The sequence below is a fragment of the Lepisosteus oculatus genome, chromosome 17 (assembly GCF_040954835.1).
Source record: "Lepisosteus oculatus isolate fLepOcu1 chromosome 17, fLepOcu1.hap2, whole genome shotgun sequence".
NCBI lineage: Eukaryota > Metazoa > Chordata > Actinopteri > Semionotiformes > Lepisosteidae > Lepisosteus > Lepisosteus oculatus.
The window spans coordinates 3212043-3233242 of NC_090712.1; the positions used below are offsets into that span (position 1 = coordinate 3212043).

Genomic DNA, 21200 nt, shown 5'->3' on the forward strand with positions numbered 1-21200 from the left:
GGAAAAAAACAACAAATCACTTTTGTCTTTTTCCTACATTCCTTCTGAAGCATATGTGTTCAGCCAGTACTCAATGTAGGGAAGATCTTCAGTCAAGTAAGAGGAGAACCAAGTTAATCTGAAATACCAAGGAGGGGCGAACCTCCGTATCCTGGTTGGTGGAATAGTAGGAAGCATTCTCTCTGGATCTGAATGTCTAAAAAAGGCTAATGCCCTATTAGAGTGACTAGGGATTCTGTGTAGCAGAGAGCAGATGTTCTTTAGAGATCTCCTCTCAAGAGTGACCAGGCCCAGCATTGCTTAGCTTCTGAGATCTGATGAGATCAGGCTACAGTACGGTAACTTAGCTGGGGTATTATTAAGCTAATTGCTTAATAAACTCTCCGTACAGCTTACTGTTTTCATTCATCTCTGCATAGGCAGCTTTATTTTTTCTACAAAAATAAGCTTTGGGGTTGTCCACATCTTTTATGTTGTCCACTTAAACAAAGCTCCTTGAACAAGAGCTACAGTGCAGGTTGCCTTTCCAGTACAGAAGATCTTTCCTTTTGTCAGTTTAATGCCATTTTCGTCTTCAACTGTGCTCGCCATCTACCAGTTCAGGGCTGATATTTTGCCTCAAGCAAAAAGCCTAGAGCGACATGTCAGGCTTCTCTGCATGTCTTCACAAAAATGAATGAGCAAGCCAGGAAGTAAACTGAAAGAGACCTGTATGATTCAAAGAGTCCAAGAGGTGATCTTCTTGATGGAACTTGATGGAAAAGCTAAGGTTGCTGCTGGAAGAGGTGTTAGTGGGGCCAGCAGGGGGCGCCCACACTATACTGCAAACAGGCGCTGTCCTTTCAGATGAGACGTAAAACCAAGGTCCTGACTCTCTGTGGTCATTAAAAATCCCAGGGCTTTTCTTAAAAAGAGTCGGGGTTACCACCCTGTCCTAGCATGTCCTGGCCAAATTTCCCATTGGCCCTTACCAATCATGGCCTCCTAATAATCCCCATCTATGAATTGGCTTCATTACTCTGCTCTCCTCCCCACTGAGAGCTGGTGTGTGGTGAGCGTTCTGGCGCACTATGGCTGCTGTCGCATCATCTAGGTGGGGCTGCACACTGGTGGTGGTGGAGGGGATCCCCATTACTTGTAAAGCGCTTTGAGTGGAGTGTCCAGAAAAATGCTATTTAAGTGTAAGCAATTATTATTAGTATTATTATTAATTAACTGGTTCGGGAGGCTGCTGAGTATAAATAAAAAGCTGTGTTTTCCTTGCTGTATTTTATTCGCTTTTGTAGACACTGCTGAAGATCATGTGATAGACTGGAAACTGGAACAAAATCCGAATTACATTGTATTGTGGAGAAGCACAGAGCCCCATGCAACGTACTGTATATCCACTGCAAACATTGTGTCCTGAAACCTGTGCAACAAAGATATTAACTCCCACCTCTATGCTCAACCTAGGAAATTGTTTGAAGAAACTGTATATAATGAAGTCGTCAGCCTCAGTACACCAAACACTGCACCCCACTGAAAATCACTAAGACCATGCCTACAGTAAGAGAATGCAACCAGCACTAGAACAAGCAGGTCAAAAAGCATAATATTATCTACTTCTTAAGCCTGTTGTCCAAACCTTCCAGCACACTGAACAATGGGGATCTCAGGGTTTGTTTATTATTCAGATATTACCTCCAGCAGTGCTTCCTTTCTGGGCAGTTCTGAAGCCCTCCTGTTCGTTCTGTGGGTTGGTGTCTGACTCCAGGAAAGAAGATATCCTGATGCTCCCAGGAGGTAATAATGATTCACGCTGTAGCAGTTTCACATCCAGAAAGTCAATTGAATACATCGCAGCCCTTACTTATGCATGCACACACACACACACTCATACCCTTCACCCTTAGGAGTTGTTTCCTGTGCATGCTGAGGAAGAGGGGGGGGTAGAGAGGAGAAAAGGAAATCAATGACCTTCTGGCATTTCTGTTTAACATTAGTAATGTCTTTGGCAAAGCCAGGCTTCTGCACAGAACTAGTGGTGCATGTCTGTACATGTAAAACTACTCTTGCATGGAGGAAGGAGCTGTTACACTGCAAGCAGTTTCTTGTGCTCTCTGTGATTTTCAGATGGTGCTCTGCAGCACGTCTTAGGGAGGCAAATGGCTTCCTTCTCCACATATAAATAATCCCATGTACTGTATGTCATCCCGGAACCCTCAGTCGTTTTTAAGTCGTTTTACATGCAGCAAATAGTGTCAAAGAATGAAGCAAGCAAATGGTAAACAAAACCAGAAGGTTCTGAAGTGTCTTCTGTGTTTTTTTTTTGTTAGGTTAAGGTCATTCCCTGCTTCCCTGTTTTTTTTCTTTAGTGTGTCCATGAGGAGCCATTTTGAACTTCCAGCTTTAGGTTGAGCGTAAAGTCCCTGTTGTAATACATTCCCGAGTCTCTGATTAAAAGCCATGCAACCTGTATAATGATTATGTAATCACAATTTAGATGGAGCTTTGACTAGTGTAACACAGTTGTACTATACATACATATAATATACATCTGGAGTGAGGTTTTGTGATAAAGTCTTCATTATTGTATTGCACCTGTTAAATTCACAAATATTACATTTTTTAGTACTGGGCAATTGTACGTGATGGAATTTTGTTTACTGAGACACTTTCCTGGATAGTAATAATTTTGTGTTAATGCCCTGTTTGTAATGTTTTTGTAGAACTTCTGTGGTCGCAGTATTACGGAACCCGTATAACCGAGGGGCAGTGGCAGGTTTGAATTTCGCAGTCTTGACTCTCAGTTGTAAAGAAAGTTGCACTAGTGAAGTGCGGATCTTTGGGGTCTGAGAATGAATTGTGATTTGTTGGTGCGGGAGTGTATGTGGTGCAGGCTACTGAATGTGGCCCATTTAGCCTTGCTGCTCATTATAATCTCCTTTGTATTAGCCATCACAAAAGAGGGAGCATCTGTGGATGTACTTTAGCTGCCTTCCTTTGTAAGGTTATTGTCTTCTTAAGCTGCTTATTAAAATATAAGTCTTATCCCTCATTAAACTAGGTATGTTAGCTAAGTCCCATTGTATTAATTCTGCATGTGAATAAATAAACATGCTGTCCTAATCAATTCACTACACCTCCCACCCTGGGTCCATCCTCCAGTAATGCAAGGTCAATTGGTTGAGCCACTTTTTCACAAAAGAAGTCCCCATTGCCTCGATCCAATTTGTCACTGCCCTTATTAATCTTCAATCCTGTTTGATAGTAAATATCACGAGCACACTGTTGTCCTTATTGTTCTTTCAGCAAAATACAGAGTTCAAGCCTGTCATAAACCATGATACCTTAGCTATCTGTATAAGTTCACTCTAGAAATCCCCTTGCCTCAAAAAGTGGAACATTTTTTTTGTTCAATTGCAAAACTATCCCAAATAAGATAAGAATAACGGTTAATAAACTATTCTACATGCACAGTCCAAATGACCTGTGTGAGGTTAGTGAAGAATACCGCAAGATATCTCCCTAATAAATTTGTCACATTCTCTCCAATTACTCACACAGATTCAAAATGCTTTGTTTTCTTCTGCCAATTAGAATTGCGCTGGCATGAAACAGAATGCCACTTAGCTGCTGGAGTTCAAATCCTTTTTCTGCTTCTGTTTCTTCTTCCTCTGTGATCATGATTCTGTCCCACTCACTGCAATTCCTGAAAGAGCACATTGATGCAAATGTCACAAAGCTTTATCATTCATTTGTTCCCCGTTTTCTGTTTGAGGATTGTTCTCTGGAAAGTGCTTTGGAAAAAGGCAGCCCTTCACTGCCTTCCATGTTTGGATAGTGCAATTGTTGTAGGTAGTTTAAAACAGCAGGTGTTTAAATATCTCTGGATTTAACCCTCATTCTTACAAGGGGAAGTACACCCTAACTTATCTTTTTAACTTCTACAGGTGGAAGACTAGTACCAGTATTAAAGGAAAATTCACAGCTGTAATTTTATTTTGTTTGGAACTTCAGCACAGTTTTAAAATGACTCTAAAAATGAGTCACTTTGTGTGCCGGTAAATGGCACAAGTTACAGTACTTAGAAATCCGAATGAGTTTTTTTTCCAAAGCAGCCCAACAGCTTTGTGTATAATGGCCCATGAAGATATTATCTTTCTTAGCTGAAACGCTGAGCTGTTGGAAACCAAAAACTGAGAAGAGCTGTTCTTTTTTTTCAGCCCATGTCTGGGTCATGTCCGTTTCCTTAGTGCAGGCATCTGTGCCGACGAGTATAACGAACCCTGTGCAGGTCTCCGATGGAGTCCGAGGTGAACGAGGTTCGAGAAGGAAGAGGCGGTCGATCGGTCCGGGCGTCGTCCAGTCCAGAGAGGAGAGCCAGGCTGCACGAATCCAAGCAGGGCGAGACAAAAGAATGGGCAAACGATACAAGTTGGATAGGGGTCCGACAGGCGGGGTTCGGGAGCACAAGATGTCGAAGGTCGTAAGTACCGAGAACCCAGGAGGTGGAAAGAGTCCTGATACCGAGCGTCGGTTTGAAGTGAGCAGAGGAAAGGGTGTGGAATGAAGATTGAATGATTAGGGACAATTGGTGCTGGCTGTGCTCGTAACAGTTTCTCTCAGTTGGCCTGTGGTAGGATGGTGACCTGGCCTCGGCACCAGCTGTCTCTGTGTTCACTGCATCAATGCAAGGGAACTTCCTTCACCAGGCTCCCAGAAATCTCTCTTCTTTCCTGCACCCCCTCTTGTGATTTCAAGACTCCAGGCAAGACAGTTCCGTCTCATCGCCTTCTCTCAGATTAGTGTTGGCTTTGGAAATGGACACTTGTGATATACGTTCTCATGTGATATACGGCCCGTTTAGTTTAGTATGTTTTAAGGAAACTTGTCCTGGTAAAAATGAGGGCATGGGTGCTGAAGGAGATCAGCATCAGCTGCGGAAAACTACATTCCCTGTGAGCTTGAGAGGAAGACCTTTAAGGAGCAGCTTCAGACAGTGTCTCAGATTTAGCTTTCTGAATTTACAGCTCCCTTTCCACACCCTCATCAGTGACCATAACGATAACGAGTTATCTGCAGCCCTTGGAGACATAACTGGTACCCTCCTGCCTCAACCCCACCTCGCCAAGGGATTCCAAAAATAAAATGTTATCTTAAACATTGTGAATCAGTAGCTAAAAGGACAGCAGCAGGAGCTGTTGGCTGTGGATTTTGCAGCAGCTAAAGGCGCATTACAATTTGAGCAGTGACCTTTCATTGAGGCCTGCTGAAAACTAGGAAAAAAAACCCTCTTAACCGAACAATCCCAATCGTTCGACCGTACTAGTGCAGAAACTGCAGGTGTAATCAGGAATATGACAATGAAGCTTTTGTCATTAAAAGCACGTAAAACCATAAGGACAGTTGGTGTTGATGATTTAAGTAGTGATGTAGTCTGCAGTCCTTTTCGATTAAGTGAATAGGCCCCCAGGGCACTTGTTCAGACGCTCCTCCTCAGTAAAAGTTTTCATTTACTTATCAACTCAGACGTCTTCAACGCTGCCTGCGGTAATTTGCTGAAACTGCATGCAGTTAGTGTTTTATTAAGTTTGTGTCCTCAAATGGGAATCTAGGAAGAAATAAAGAGGCAAAGAGTTCAGAAATAGGTATGCATCTAAAGGGTTCGTCCATCTTCGGATTTTTGCTGTTATTTATTTTTTTTATATCCCGCAGTGTTTGTTCTTTGGCATTAATAACAGCTGTTACGGTTTCTGTTTGACATAGTAACTCTGCAAGCCAACAAACATTACTACCAGGTGGCCCACTGTGAAATGGGGGGGAATATACTGTATGCAGGTTGTCCAGGCACAGTGCTTTAGATTGGCGCCAGAGCACCTAGTAATGATGTCCATCAAACTCTTTTACAGCCACTTGTGTGAAATAGCCAGCCAGTTAAACCACATGAGCAGATTTGCTATATTACCCAGAGGACATACAAAAATGGCAAGAGGGAATCGTGCACAACTAATATTAAAGCTTTAAGACTGACACAGAATTGCAGGTTTTATGCGTTTGTGTTGTTTGGCCACTCCCTAAGTCCACCCTAGTGTAGTGTGGTTATCTTGAGGAAATGATGTAGTTATGATGATGTCAAAAGAAAGGAAAAGGGCAATGCCACATCAACTTCCAGCGTTGTGTCTGCCTGATATTATTGTTAATGTGTTAAATGTTTAGTGGTAGTACAAGACTACTGGAGCTGTGGCTCTGTGGCTCAGGATTTGCTTCCTGTAGCTGGAAGGTTGCCGGTTCATATCCTGCAGCCGGCAGAGGAATCCTACTCCGTTGGGCCCCTGAGCGAGGCCCTTAACCCCAGCTGCTCCAGGGGCGCTGTACAATGGCTGACCCTGCGCTCTGACCCCAGGCTCTCTCTCCCTGTCTGTGTGTCTCATGGAGAGCAAGCTGGGGTATGCGAAAAGATCATTCCTAATGCAATAAATTGTAAAGGGTTAATAAAGTGATGTTATTATTATTGTTATTAAAACTACAGGAAAATGCACTTAGTAGAAGTGTTTGGTTGCAGGTGTTCAGGTACTTTATTTCAGCCACCAGACTATGCAAGTGAGGATTTTCAGTATCACTGTAACCTGAGGCTCTCGCTAAGCAGTTGGAAGCCAGAGGAGGGTGGGGTGTGAAAAATAGGAATGAGAATTAAACAGGGAGCAGCCGGCATCTCCTAAAGCCCTGTGACCTGTGAGCACTCATTTATGTCTTGTTTTTATTTGTGCCCTTAAGCTTTGCCCATAAATCACTCTTCGGCAAAACCCTGACATGGGCAAATAACTGTAATTATCAATGCTCATCGCCAGGAGTGAGCCTGTGTTTATTGCAGCGTGCAGAGCTTTGTAAATACACCAACTATAATTTTGTGAAGGCAGCTTAAGATAATTCTATACAGCTCAGTAATTAGTCGTTTATTTTTATTTCTTTAAAAACTACTGGTTTTATTTGTTGTGTTAGCCTTGCTTGATTTATTTGTCAGTTTTTAATATTAGCAGCAGACACGTTGACAGTCAATATATACAAATTTCTGGAAGTTCTGACAAGTCTGAAACTTTATTTTATCACTGCTGATTAGGCTGAACTATTATTATACTGAAGTACTGAGCTGTGTTGTGGGGACACAAGGAGCACTGGGCAATTCTTTATTTCAATTTAAAAAGTTTTGGATCCACTGTTTTCTAACTTCTTATAACAAGCCCTGAAAAAAAGACAAACCATAGCTTAAAGTCCTTAATGTGAAAACTGGAAAGAACAGATGTATAGACGTTGCAGAAATTCTGGAGTATGCAGTATCAAGCAAATGCCTTCTCTAGGCTGTGCCTGCTGGTATCTTTCCAGAGTGGAGCTACTGGAGTGATGAATGCCAGCAGGCTGACAGAGTGTGAATCTGATACAACAAAAAAGTATTGAGTACAGTCAGTATGCCGGGAAAAGACATCATGTGCGGAGGTGCTTGTAGTATTGTACATTTATATTGTCAAATGTCTTTGTTGTCAAGCGTTTGTAAATGAAATAGGCCAGACAAAGTACTGTAGCATCAATATGCACGGAAAAGGGAAAGCATCAGAGCATCTGTTCTGTATTTACCATCCGTTCAATGTCACTGCAAAAACACTGCCTTTACTGAGGCAGAAAGGTTTACTGCTTCTGTCTCACACCTCTGCTGTTTTTTCACATTGTTTATACCTAACATTTTCACTTAATGATGAGCATGTCAATCTTACTATCACCAGTTAGGCTGATCTTTATTTTCCCTACTTTTTATGTAATTATGAAAATTCTACAGTCTTCAAGGATCAGAGCTAGTGACTTCAGACCCAGTTTTTTTAAAATACTTTCTTGCACTCCACGTTTTTGTAAATTAATGATTAAGTGCGACCAAATAAAACTGTAGGATTGTGTTCTCTCCAGGCCTTTGGGTTGGCACGATTCCATATTATACTGTAGGGAAGAGCCTGTTTCTCTGCAGTGTGAAATGGTGCTGTCACCTTTTCGATCATTACCTTTGCTTGTCACGTGTGCCGAGGGAACAGGTAGGGAAATCGACCCTGTGCGGAGTCAGAGAGAGAGGAAACTGAATTCCTAAGGCGAACGTAATCCAAATCGTCTGTTTAGGGCAAGGTTGGAGATCAGGAGCAAAGGGTCAGAAATCCAGAGGGTCACAAGAACGAGAGGCTGGACTAAGTTGCGAACTGGATGCGTAGGTCTGGCTAAGAAAACCCCAATAGTGATCGAGGATTAGTGGCAGAGTGGGGGTTTAAATAGACAAGGTGAATGAAGTTGATTAGTGAATGATCGGTGGCTCGTGGGAATGTGCCGGCCTGCCTGCGTGCCAGCGTGCCAGCCAGCCTGCTTGCCTGCGTGTGGTTTGTGACATTGCTCCGTCAGCTGCACTGATCCAGGTGCACATGGGGGGATAGGCCTGGGGCCAGCTGATCAAGGTATTTTTAAACCTGATTCCAGCTTGTTTTGCAGGCTCCCCACTCGCTTTGGGCCACTTTAGTCTATTGAGATACAGTAACCACAGAGAAATTGCCCTTTCTAGTCACTAGGTCTGCAAAACGCCCATTTACCCACCCCTGGGCTCTGCTGCTGTTGTTGTATGTGATTAAAACACCAACTTAGTTAATCTCTTTCTTGGCTCCCGATTTTCATTTGCAGAGCTCTTCCATGCACAGCAAGTGCTCTTTCCTCCCCAGCACTTCGCACGTCTGCAGTGAGGAGATAAAGAACACGTGCTGTGGTGTTCCTTGGCACTCCGTCTCTTTTTAACTGTGTCGTTTTTCATGTGTCTTTCCACATCCTTGCAAAGATGCTCTGTAAGGATGGAACAACAATTTGGATTTCTCCAGAGCCTGGAGCGTGTAACTATGGCTAACTAAATGAATGAAGACCTCTTATTGCCAGTCAGGTTCTCCAAAGGCATTTTACTGCAAAAGACATTTTAAAGGTGCTGGTTCTATTAATGTTTTCATTTCACCAATTATTTTTACCAAGTATATCCATCAGTGGATGAATAAAAGCTACTGCCTCTGGATGTGTTTCTAATTCCCTGTTGACAAATCAATCCTTGTGAACACTGAAGAGCTACAATGTTGTTCTGATTTTACATCATGCAGTAAATCTGTTCAGTAGATATTGCCAAGCTGCTGTTTCCTGGTCTGAGGATGTTATCTTGTCTAGGCTCCATCTAGGTGGTTTCTGCTGGATGTGCTCGGTGCTTATTTAATAAAGATAGTAGTTTTACACTTTAGTTTTTACTGAAAAACCCTAATAAAAATCCCAATCAATACACAATTCCCCAACCAACCTTTGGCTCTTGGAAAGGTCAAATCCTTTCACATACAAGAGACACATTGGTGATGCCAGTTTAGATTTAGTCTTTCCCAGGCTGGGTGTCACGGACGTCCAAAGGGACTAACCGTGGGGAGTAGGAGAGCGGAAAAAGACCCATATGCGTAGCGGCAAGACGGGAAAAAGGCCCGGGCTCATTAGTGCAAAGAGGTCAGGAATGCCGTATAGAAACCTATGCCCTCAGGGAACGGACGTGGGGCGCCCTGGTGCTAAGCGGGTCTCAGGACATCCGAACGTCAATGCTGAGCGAGGACAGAGTGCAAGACCCGGAAATATATAGCCCAAGGGAAAGAGAGGGACAGGAAGGACAGCAGACCAGAAACTAGGGACAGGACAGAGAAGGAGCGCCCTCTGGCTGCAGAGGGTGTGACACTGGGTTCTGCTGAGATTTGAGACCATATCCTAGGCTCTAAGGCTGAGTGATGAGACGATTTCACCATCACTTGTGGGACCACAGTGCTTTGCCTAGGAGCTTGTGCGTCACTGATTGACCACCCCTCCCAGTTTCTCTGTGCATTAGTTTTAGGAAATGTTTAACTTGAAAACTTAAAAAAGCCATTGCAGTTTCTTGTTTTTCTTAGGAACTGCATATTTGCCTTCTCTAGGCCTAGATACACTACATACAGTAGGTGCATGTTTATTTAGCAGGTGGGATAATAAAAGTACTGCTGTATTACTCTAGGAGTTTTCTCCTGATGTGAAACTGATATAAGCAGCAGGTAGAGATTAGAAGAAAAAAATCTCTGTAGCAGCGGTGCTGTGTCTGGAGCCCGATTTAGGTTTGTCTAAGGTAAATTAACAAGTGAACTAGATACAAGGATGATGTATATTTTTACAACATATTTGCTTTTCACTTGTTGGAGGCCTTCAAGAAACTTAAAGACGATTGTCATTTATTGAATTATTTTTATTACATTGTAACAGAAAGCATACAGTACATCTGTAGTATATTGTAAAGCTTTCTTTTGAAAACGGAATAAGTAACACATACTACATTGCCAAGAGCTCAAGATTTATTTTCACAGGGAACCATTAATCAAGGAGCACAACTGTGGCTCCATCAGCTATTAAACTTTCACAGAGAATTATGGAAGTCTCTCCAGGGCGCCGAGATTCTTTTCAGCTATCCCTAGACAACACTAGACCTTTTCCTTTCAATTAAAACAATTAAAGGGGTATTGCCTTGACTCTCATAACTAGACTTTTCATATGGACTAGGAATCCCCACATAGCTTGGGTAAGATATAGGAGTGTCTACAGCAGAAAGTAAAATAGTAAACATGGTTAATGAATTCTTTCTTGCCCAGTTTGTCAGAGGAGAAATGCTTGTGTAGATTGTGTATTTTCAAATAATCAGGACAGAGTGAGGCAAACAGATGTGAGAGAGCCATCGGGGATCTGTGATCATAACTTGCTGTGTTTTGAAGTATATTTTAAAGCTGTACAGGTTGAGTCCAAAGCAAAGCTTACAGTCCCTGGAAAGCAGATTTTAAAGAATGACACGCAGTTTAAGAGAAGTGAAATAGGACAGGATAGAAATGGAATATGTTGAGAATGAATTGCAACGTTTTAAACGAATTCTGCTTGGAGCAAAAACGAATGAATGGTATCCCAGATGGTTGAACACATTGATTAGGAAACGTATTAGGGAAAAGAAAGAGTTTTATAAAGTGAATTAACTTTTTAAAGTTGCAAACACAGATAAAAAGGATATTACGAAGCCCTTTAGAGGAAATTAAAGTAACATTGTAGTGGAACCTAAAATAAATAATAACAGGTTCTTACTAAGACAGCACAGAGCCATCAAGGGAGAAATAAATCCAGGACAATAAGGGGAAACTTCTAGACATTGCAAGAGAAATAGATAAAGTACTAAACAAGTATTTCTCTGTGGTGTTCATTAATCAAGAGGCAACAACATGCCCTAGTCAACAGAAGGGCTAAGTTCTGTATTGGATAGTATCAGCATAACGGAAGGAGAAGCATTTCAGATACTAGAAGTGCTCAAGGTTAATAAATCCCTTGTGCCGTGTCTGATGGTATCTTACCAGTTGTACTCAAGGAAACAGGAGATGTAATTAAGAAGGTTGTGGCACAACTCCAGCAGTCAGTGAAGTCAGGGGTAGTAACCGTGGACCGGAGTGAAGTCAGGGGTAGTAACCGTGGACCGGAGTGAAGTCAGGGGTAGTAACCGTGGACCGGAGTGAAGTCAGAGGTAGTTACCCTGGACCGGAGAGAAGTCAGGGGTAGTTACCCTGGACCGGAGTGAAGTCAGGGGTAGTTACCCTGGACCGGAGTGAATCAGGGGTAGTAACCGTGGACCGGAGTGAATCGGGGTAGTAGCCGTGGACAGGAGTGAAGTCAGGGGTAGTAACTGTGGACTGGAGAATTACCAGTGCAGTACCCAAGAAGGGTGAGAAAATTGAACCAAGTAATTATAGACCCATACATCTGACTCCTTTTACATGTCAGGATGTGGAAACAACTATTAGATCTAAACCAGAGGCTGAAGATCAAAATCTAGAAATTATATTCTAGAGAATAGTCAAAATGTTTTTAGAAGAGGTACATTACGTCTTGCTTAAACACGTTTTTTACCTTAAGTTCTCTGAAGAAGCAGCAACAGTAACAGTAGGCGGCAAAAGTGCATGAAATTAGCAGTGTTGTTATATGGTGTGTTTAGACTTTCAAAACGTTTTTAATAACATTCCTCATAAAAGATTAAATCTCAAATTGCAGGTGGTAGGTTTTCATGTGTCTGGAGTAATCGCTTCTGTAATGAGGTAGTGTAATGATTGAAGAGAAGAGTTTAAGAACATAAGAAAGGTTACAAACCATTTTCCTGAGCCTCCTTTTTTCTGTGCTTTAGATAAGACATACAACCAAAGTCCTGTTGTAAATGGATTTTCATTTGCATTACTATTTTCAGTTGTGACTCTGTGCTTAGAATTTCTCTGCCATGTTATATATACATCTCCATACAGACAGTAATATACTATTTTTTAAATTAACCTACTAGAATTATGAGACATTATCAATAAGGTTAATTAAAATTCTGGCTGATTTAGTCTTTGAAAGCATTAAGTTGTAATAACCTTTAGTTCCAATTGTCAGTGTTGTGGATTAATGCATATGTGCTATAAAACCTGTTTGTTCAATAACTATAGTTTTATGGTCACATATCAGTCAAAAGCTATGTCACCCTGCAGCTCACACTTGGAAGCCCACTGGAGCTCAGCAGGTGTGAGCCTGGTCAGTACCTGGATGGGAGACCTCCTGGGAAAAACTAAGGTTGCTACTGGAAGAGGTGTTAGTGGGGCCAGCAGGGGGGCGCTCACCCTGTGGTCTGTAGTCTTAGCCAGTGTTGTGATGGGGACACTATACTGTAAAAAAGCACTGTCCTTCGGATCAGATGTTAAACCAAACTCCTGACTCCCAGGGTGTTTCTCTGAAACAGTAGGGGTCAGCGATGCGCAGGCTGGCCTTTTTTTGGACCCGCGCCCGCCCGCGGCTGTGAGAAACGGACCCGCGAGTATGAGTCAACCCGCACATCACTAGTAGGGGCGTTACCCCGCCGTCCTGGCCAAATTTCCCATTGATCTTTACCAGTCATGGCCTCCTAATAATCCCCATCTCTGAGCTGGCTTCATCACTCTGCTCTCCTCCCCACTGAGAGCTGGTGTGTGGGGAGTGTACTGGTGGATCATCCAGGTGGGGCTGCACACTGGTGGTGGTGGAGGGGAGTCCCCATTACCTGTAAAGCGCTTTGAGTGGAGTGTCCAGAAAAGTGCTATATAAGTCTAAGGAACTATTAATTATTGAACATTTTTCTTCCTGGGATTCATTGTATCCAATAATACACGTTTGAAGTTGAGTTATATTTACCAGAAAGGACTGAAATTTAATATCCATCTCCCAGGAGTTGGACTTGCATGTCAGAAGGTTCTGTTTTCCAGCCTGGCTCCTGCTATGCTGTTGATTCATCTATTGCTTTGCTTGCGGCAGTGCGAAACAAGCAATGACCCTGCAGGTTGTGCTGAGTACATTACACTCCTGCGTCCTGTCCTGTTTTCTTGAAGACGCATCGTATAAGAGACAAATACCGTAACCAGCAAAACGTGCGTCATCTCATACCTGTCACGATCGCTACTCTCCCTCTTAAGGGCGCTCCAGCCCTTCCTCGTTTTCCCCCATTGCTTACACCTGTTCCTTTGCCCAGCCCCTCTTTAGTTCCACCTTTAAAGCCAGACGCAGGCGTTTGCCCGAGGCTTCTCATTGAATCCCGTTTCGTGAGAGCCCGGGGTCCTGCCGCGTCTGGCTCCGTGGATTCCCTGGTTTTGGACTCTCCCCCTTTGGATATACGCTTGGATTGTTCGCCTTGGCTTCACTCCACCTGGACACCTGCACTCCTCGGACACGCCCCCCGTCTCCAGACCCTTTTCCTGCATGACTATTTTTCCCTATTGTATCCTCACAATTCCGGATCGTGTCATCCGCATAGGGCCCGGAAAGAACTGATCGTTACAATACCTTGATTATATTAATATTCTTTCTTTGTTTAGCCAATGTGTTCATTTAATGGTTTGTGGGATGAATTAGAATGTCCCTAACTGCTCTAAATTCAAGAATACTGTAGGTGTCAGAATCTGTCATGACCAATCTGAACTCTGGGAATAAATGAATAAATGCAGGAAAATAGTTTACTTACTTTGAGATAGCGGAAGGGAATTATTTAATTGATTGCATTTCCTTAATTTACAGTATATATTGGTCCAAACCATATGGGAAACTATTTAAAATTATAATGGCTTGCAATTACTTTGAGTGTATGATTGGAATAATGCAACACCCAACACTCATTGAATTCAGTGCTTCAGTCATTTTAACTTCGAACTTTTTCTTTTTTAACTGAATGCAAACATAAAAATCTGAAATCTGAATGAATCTGAAGTCTCTACCCTGTTGTGCTCTCCTTCTATTCTGTCTCAGTGTTAACATGCAAAACTCTAAACTGATGTGTCCCAGCTCCTGGGTGACTGTACATTGGAGTAAAATGTTTTTGTGGAAGTATATGATGTAGGAAGTAGGCTTTTATCACTTTACACTTCTGTCTCTTTTGAGACCTTCTTGTAGAAGTGGGTGTTGTGTTACGGTATATTTAATGTTTTCCAGTCTCAATCACTTTGATCACTTTGCAGTAGTGTGTGTTTGTAAGGTAAATGCTAACTGTGCCTTATAAAACCCACGTACTGTATAGGTACCAACAGATCATGCACCTTTCCTGTTATGTGTTGTGAGAGTAACAACAAAGAGCACTATCTTTTTGTGTCAGTTTGTCTATTAGCCCATTCTGATGACCCTTTGTCATTTGTATCAGACAATACGCCTTGTTCTGTCCTGTATGTTCTTCAAAAACTGCATTTTATGTCATCTTCAGACCTGTCCAGGGTGTACCCTGCCTTGCATCCATTTGCTTGGGATTGTCTGGGTTAGGCTCCAGCTCTCCCACAACCCTGTATTGGGTGAAGCACTTAGAAAATGGATGGATCATCATTTGTGCTTTCTCTTGTGCTGCAGCTCTGTTTTGAATTAGATTTCAGTGAGAAAATAATCTCAGTCTCATGTTGTGTTTATTAAAGAGACAGAGACCAGTTTAGCTCACAAAAATCTAATTTGCTTCCTCACTGACAGCAGGAAGCACAGTCCCCCGCCTCTCCCTACCCCAGAAACATCCATGACTTTTATGTTTAAATGACATTAGTGCCAGAGCAGAACTGGTTCCTATTTAGCTATAGGGCATTAGACACTGAACTGAGACATGGGATAGGAAACAGAAACTTAAAAAAATATATTTATGACCTTTAAAGTCCCTGTTCAAAACCTTGGATTAAATTATGTTTTCAGAACCTGCCGTGCAGTGAGCTGCTAATCTTTTCCTGAATAGCAGGTTAGGACCACAAATATATGAAATATATAAATGGTTTTAAAAATCATCTTGGCCATTGCCAAGCTAAGGAGTTGCTTAACCATAATCCAGATCTTAACCTAACTAATAACAGGCTGTTCAGCTGTCACAAAATGGGCTGCGATAGACTCATAATCCACTTCTTTCCCTTTCTTCTACAGTTTAGCTTTGCACCCTGATAAAATTCAGGTTGCCACCGGCCAGGTTGGGAAGGACCCTTACATCTGCGTGTGGGACACGTACAGCGTGCAGACCGTGTCCATTCTCAAAGACGTCCACACCCATGGAGTGGCCTGCCTGGCTTTTGACTCAGATGGACAGGTAATCTTAATTGAATCAAGTCCAGTGACGTGGGCTGATGTGACTGCAGGGTCCTGGGCTCAATCAGCAGTCTGAGCAGTCTGTGTGGTTTGAATGTTTCTCACATGTGTGCTCTGGTTTCCTCCCTTTTCCCAGAGACCTCTCTGGGGTTTTATGGGTGGCTGCTCACTCCGTCTTGTTACCAAACATAAGCAAAGAAACTTTGATACCTCTCTCCCCTCTTTGGCTGCACTTTGCTTACAAGCAGCAGGGTCATACAGATAGTGATGGCAGTATGAGAGTGTAAGAGACTCTACAAACTACAGGGTGTCATCATGTTCCCCTGGCTTCCAGCTGCTCATCGATCCAGGACTGTCATTGTGCCTATTCCCAAGGGACCCTAGGAAATCAGCACTGGAAATCAGAAAATCAACATTCATAATTTGTTTCGTGCACAAGTGTTTCTTACTCTCACTTCTCTCAGCCCACCTGTCCTGTTTTCTGTCTCGCAATAATGTAGTGGACTGAGATGATTGAAACGACAATCATCAAGAAGTCCCAGCTCAAGAAGCAGAACATACTGCATGACAATAAAACATGAAGAAATGCCAGCAATATGTACAGGATGGAGACTGTTTTGCTTTCATTTACAGAGAATATTAAAGTGGGCCTTACTGAATATCATGCAGTGAAAAGGATTTAATAATAAAGTTCTGTGCATTGCCATCTTTAGACAGCTTTCTGAAATATAACAGCCAAAGCAAAAGGGTATGTCTTCCACTCTCACCTAGACACGAAATTGAGAAGCCATTTTTAATAGGCAGAGAGTGTGACAGCGGCTCGTTTTTCTTTAGCTTTGCTTGCAATGTGATGGTGCCGACAATGCCACATGGTAATTCACAGGAAATGATTTATGAATGAGTTCCATTGCTGTTGCTTGGGAGAAAGCGTCATTGTTTTTGAATACTGCTGGCAGATCCATTTGTGCCACCAGCCTTAAACGTGCCTTTGCTGCTTTCTAGGCTATTGTGTGGGTGGGGGGTGCCCAAATCACTTGGGGAGAGCTTAGGCAGACTGAATGAGTTCTGGTGCTAACAAATACAATGTCACCTCCTAGACAGCAGCCCGTGAAGAATGTGTTTCACAGCGCACTATGTAATTGATGGGATGGTCACAGCCATCTCTCTAATGCACCTGCAGCACTGACTGCTATTACTGGAACATATTCCAGATTGTAATAGCACTGTCCTGTCAATTATGCTTTTAATGGAAAAACAGATTAGAGAATTCTGGTAAAAAAGATGGATATATATCTGTTCGATTGTAAAATTATTGTTGTTTTCTGACATATTTGAATGGAAATATATTCCTGCACCTTGGATTAAACGAGTGGATTTTCTTATGTGCTGCACCTGATAAAGTTCTCCTATAAGATTCTTCAGATGATGAAAAAACAGAATGTACTATTTTGGGTATAATGGAGCCATAATTTGAATGACTCAGAACCCTGCATTGATTGAAGTTCTAAGGAGTCAGGCTCCATCACAACAAAATATTAAGGGCCTATCCAAGCAAATTGCATCAGTGAAAAACAAACACCAGTCAAAAGGAATTTCAGCATTCCCCTAGCTCTTATTAATAAACAAGTTGCAATCCACAAGAGTGGATTTGCTAGATCAGAACAAAAAACATAGTTCTGCAGTTGTCAATAATATCTTTCTTGCACATCTATTCAGACGTGGGTCAAACTAGTTGTTTTTTAAAACTCTGATTCAGATTACTAGGTGAACTGTGGTAAGGTGGGCTTTATATTATATTGAGTCTCTTGTGTGTTTAATAAAGAAACCTTATGTATCATGCAAATTCCACTTGCAAATCCCTTTAAATGATCTACATGCAGAATATTTGTGGAAGGCATGTCAAGTGAGAGAACTGTCCAGGTAAAGTCTTCATGCTTAAAGGGGAACTGCAGTCCCAATGTCTTGGTTATTAAATCTCGTTAACAAATTCAATGATGTTCTAAAACAAATTTCAAATTCCGAATTAAGCACAAAATCTTGAATTTTGTGAAAGTACTGTAAGTCGCTATGTTGATGCAACTCAAATGTTGAAGAAGGCCAGGTCCATTCTCAAGAACCCCAATCAGGCCCAGTCACAAACTGCTTTCCCTCCTACCGTCCGGTAAACGGTACCGAAACATTCGGTCCAAGTCCAACTTCGGAGAAATGTTCCAATGCGGTCTGCATGCAGAGTTAACAAGTTAGTAGTATTTGTCGGCAAAACCTTTTCAAAATCAAGAGCAGTGTTTCTGTTGGATTAAAAGAGCTGTATTCACAGGCCTGCTTGTTTACAGTGTAATAGGGCCGCGCCGCGTCACTGGAAGGTTTGTTGCCTCGTTCTGAAATGCAGAATATGGCACTGCGCATACCTGGAAATTGTGTGTGTTTTGTAATGTTAATTGGATGTTTTACAGGTTACTGTGAACATTTTACTGTTATTGCAGTTTGAAATGCACACATCAATGCTGATTCTTTCTAACCTGGAAAATATGAAAATAGCACTGCAGTTCCCCAGTAACACTTGCACCATACATATCCGATGCCTTGACATGGCGTTTGGTCACACTGTTGCTTTCTAAGCATCTAAAGTAACTGCTGACTTTGAGTTCTCTTAGAATGATAAAAAAAGTCAAGATAGCCCTTTTTCTTCATTACTGTTGACTTGAGGTGCCCTCCTGGGGTAACAAAACCACCTTTCTGTAAGTATAAGGAGTTGGAAATTCCCATGGAGAATGTGTCCCATGTCTTTGAGATGGCAGGGCTGTACCACTCTTTGACAAGAATTGCAGAACTTTTCCTAGGTGGGCACCTTGCTGAGCTCAGTGGGGAGCTGTTTCAAGTTGTCTGCTTGACGTTCAACTTAAATCTACAACTTGTATCTCAATGGCTGAACTGCCCCACATCCTCACGTACCAGCATGGATTTAAATACAGCGAATTACAGTGAAGCTATACTGTATGCTCAGACTGAAACCCTTCTTTCTGACATGTTTAAAAAGATTGGGGAAAGCTCTAGTGAAGAGTTAAAAGCTTATAAAGCAATCTTTTCTTTCAATATTAAAAACTATAGGTGTTCACTGACTCTAAACGGGATTTAACCACTGAACGTTTATATTGAAAGGTTTTATTTAAATCACGATTAAAATCTGACAACTGAAAGACCACTTGTTTAAGCTATCTTTGTTTTGGAAATGGTGTTCATAATGTAGAGTTCTTTTGTCATGATTAATGATTAGTATTATTGCTTTATAAGCTTGTAAGACTCCTATCGAATATATTCAATTTGTTTTTGGGATTATTACAGGCTTCATTATGAACCTCATTAGAAGCATTAGATAATTGTTCTTAAAAAATGAAGGACATTTGTGTTAAAGAAATTTATTAAAGATTCTGGAAGAGGTTTAAATGGATTTGAAAGTCAGCATTCTACAGCGCTGTTCGAATTGTCTAATGTTTATTGCAATGTAGCAGTTATCCAATGTGCAGTAAACACTAAAAAAAAGCCACATTGTTTCACTTAATTCTTTAGAAAAAAAGTATACACATTGACTCACTTAATGGTAATTGTATTCAGAGTAATAGCATCTTTTATGTCTTTTAGTTTTTACTGAAAGCTCAATTAGAATATTGGCCTTGCGTGAGCAATCTGATGCCTTTTACTGCCTCCCTTTCTGCAGTGGTTTGTGTCCTTTAACAGTGTTCAGGTCAAGACTTATCGAATCTGTCTTTCTCTGTCAAGTTGAGGGACTCATTATTTAACAGCTGCAAAATATATTGTATATTTTTTCTTTCCTCTTTTCCTCGTTTCTGAAGCGTTTAGCCTCGGTGGGGCTGGATGCCAAAAACACAGTCTGCGTCTGGGACTGGAAGAAAGGGAAAGTGCTGGCCACAGCGACCGGACACTCCGACAGGGTAGGAACGGGACGTCGTGTGCCCCTACAATTTGTGCACGAGCATCAGCAGGGCCGACTGAATGTGTTGAAAATGGAAAGTGGTGTTCTGGGCCTTTGGCCGTGTTACACCCCTGGAATCTTGCAGCTGGAGCAGCACTGAAATAGCTTGCTGATTCCACATAGATAACTCGCATTTATTATGCAGGGGACAAGTCACTGTTCCAAGAGTTGCTGTACAATTTCACAATTTTAGAGTTGCCCTGCCAGACAATTTTGTGGAGGAATGCATAGCTCAAGCTCAAGCTTCTGCCATAAAATTGTCATCACATCAGGAGGTATTTCTGTTCTAAATGAAATCCCTTGTATTTAAAGCTTTATGCGTATGTGTGCCCTATAGTGGACTGACTCTGTGTCCCCAGTGTAGGATTAGGAGCAGTAGCATTAACTGCAGTAGTGGAATGGCATATATGCAGAGTTTTTGATCACAAAGCCCTTTCTTTCACCACTGAAGTGAAGCCTACCACCTAAGTGACACACAGCTGCTATTCTGCACCCTCAGTGAATGCCTTCACTCAGTGCGTTAGGGGGGAACTTCCAAGGGAGCAGATAATGAATTCCCAAGGTGGAATTCAGCCAGGATGCCATTGTTAACCATTCTAATCTTGCCAGCAGTGCCATGGAATCTTTAAAGGCCAAGTTGTCAGGACCATGGTTTGACTTCTCATCCCTAGGATGGCACCGAAAGCATGTGTCCCCTGTCACCATACTTGGGCTTTGATGTGAAAATTCAGGTTCAGAAAGAAGAGTACCAACTACTAGTCAACCAACACCAGTTATAGAAGCATCTCACTTCTCCCTTGTCTCCTATCCCAGTACTGACTATGCCAAAGCTTGCTTAGCATCTGAGGTCTGATGGTATCATGCTAGAAGCTGGTAAAGCTCCTTAATGTAGTCCAGTTGTGCATCCTATACTTCTGAGTTTACAACAACTGAGTGACTCTTGCCAGGAATAAGTTACATTCTGCTAAGGGATGAACAGAAAACCTAACTCAATTTGTCAATAGTAGCAGAAAACAAAAGTGATGCTCAAGTGTCTAACAAAATCCCATGAAGTCAGTGTCGGTAAATTCTGTCAAGTCAAATGTGAAAACAGTAAAAGACTTGCCTTTTCATTCCCACGGATCCTCTTTCAGTGCAGAAGCAGCACATAGGGTCATTAATTTGCACAGCACAGCTGAGTACAGCTTCGTGCATTTCACTGATGTACCCCTTGGAGCCAAGGACCTCCAGTCAAATCAGAATGCACAAGAACATCAACAACGGAGGAGAGGCAAAGGAGTGGTTCTGCCTCGATGTGTGCACATGCGTGGGCGCCTTCATTGAGCGCTCATTGGCTCATCTTGGCATCTGTCTCCCTCATAAACTGGGCCGATGATGGCTTAGGGGTTTCCTGCATCTGGCTGGCTTCCCCGTGACCAGTTGCTATGACTTGAAGCCTGGCCACTGCTCAGTCTCTGGGACTTGCAGGAAGGCTTAGAGGGTCAGTGATTAAATAACAGGGGTTCAGGGCTGGACATCTACTTTTGAGTTTTTTTTAATTACA

The 21200-nt window shown here is 42.2% G+C and overlaps 1 protein-coding gene across 3 annotated transcripts in view; it reads left to right on the top strand.

The window, feature by feature from the left end:
- Positions 1–21200, top strand: part of LOC102686846 (EMAP like 6) — a 118146-nt gene that overhangs the window by 25080 nt on the left and 71866 nt on the right. For all 3 annotated transcript variants that reach the window (XM_069179827.1, XM_069179828.1, XM_006638417.3), the window contains exons 3-4: positions 15508–15667; positions 19518–19616. In XM_069179827.1, the coding sequence (XP_069035928.1) occupies positions 15508–15667; positions 19518–19616 (259 nt within the window). The remainder of the gene's footprint in view (positions 1–15507; positions 15668–19517; positions 19617–21200) is intronic.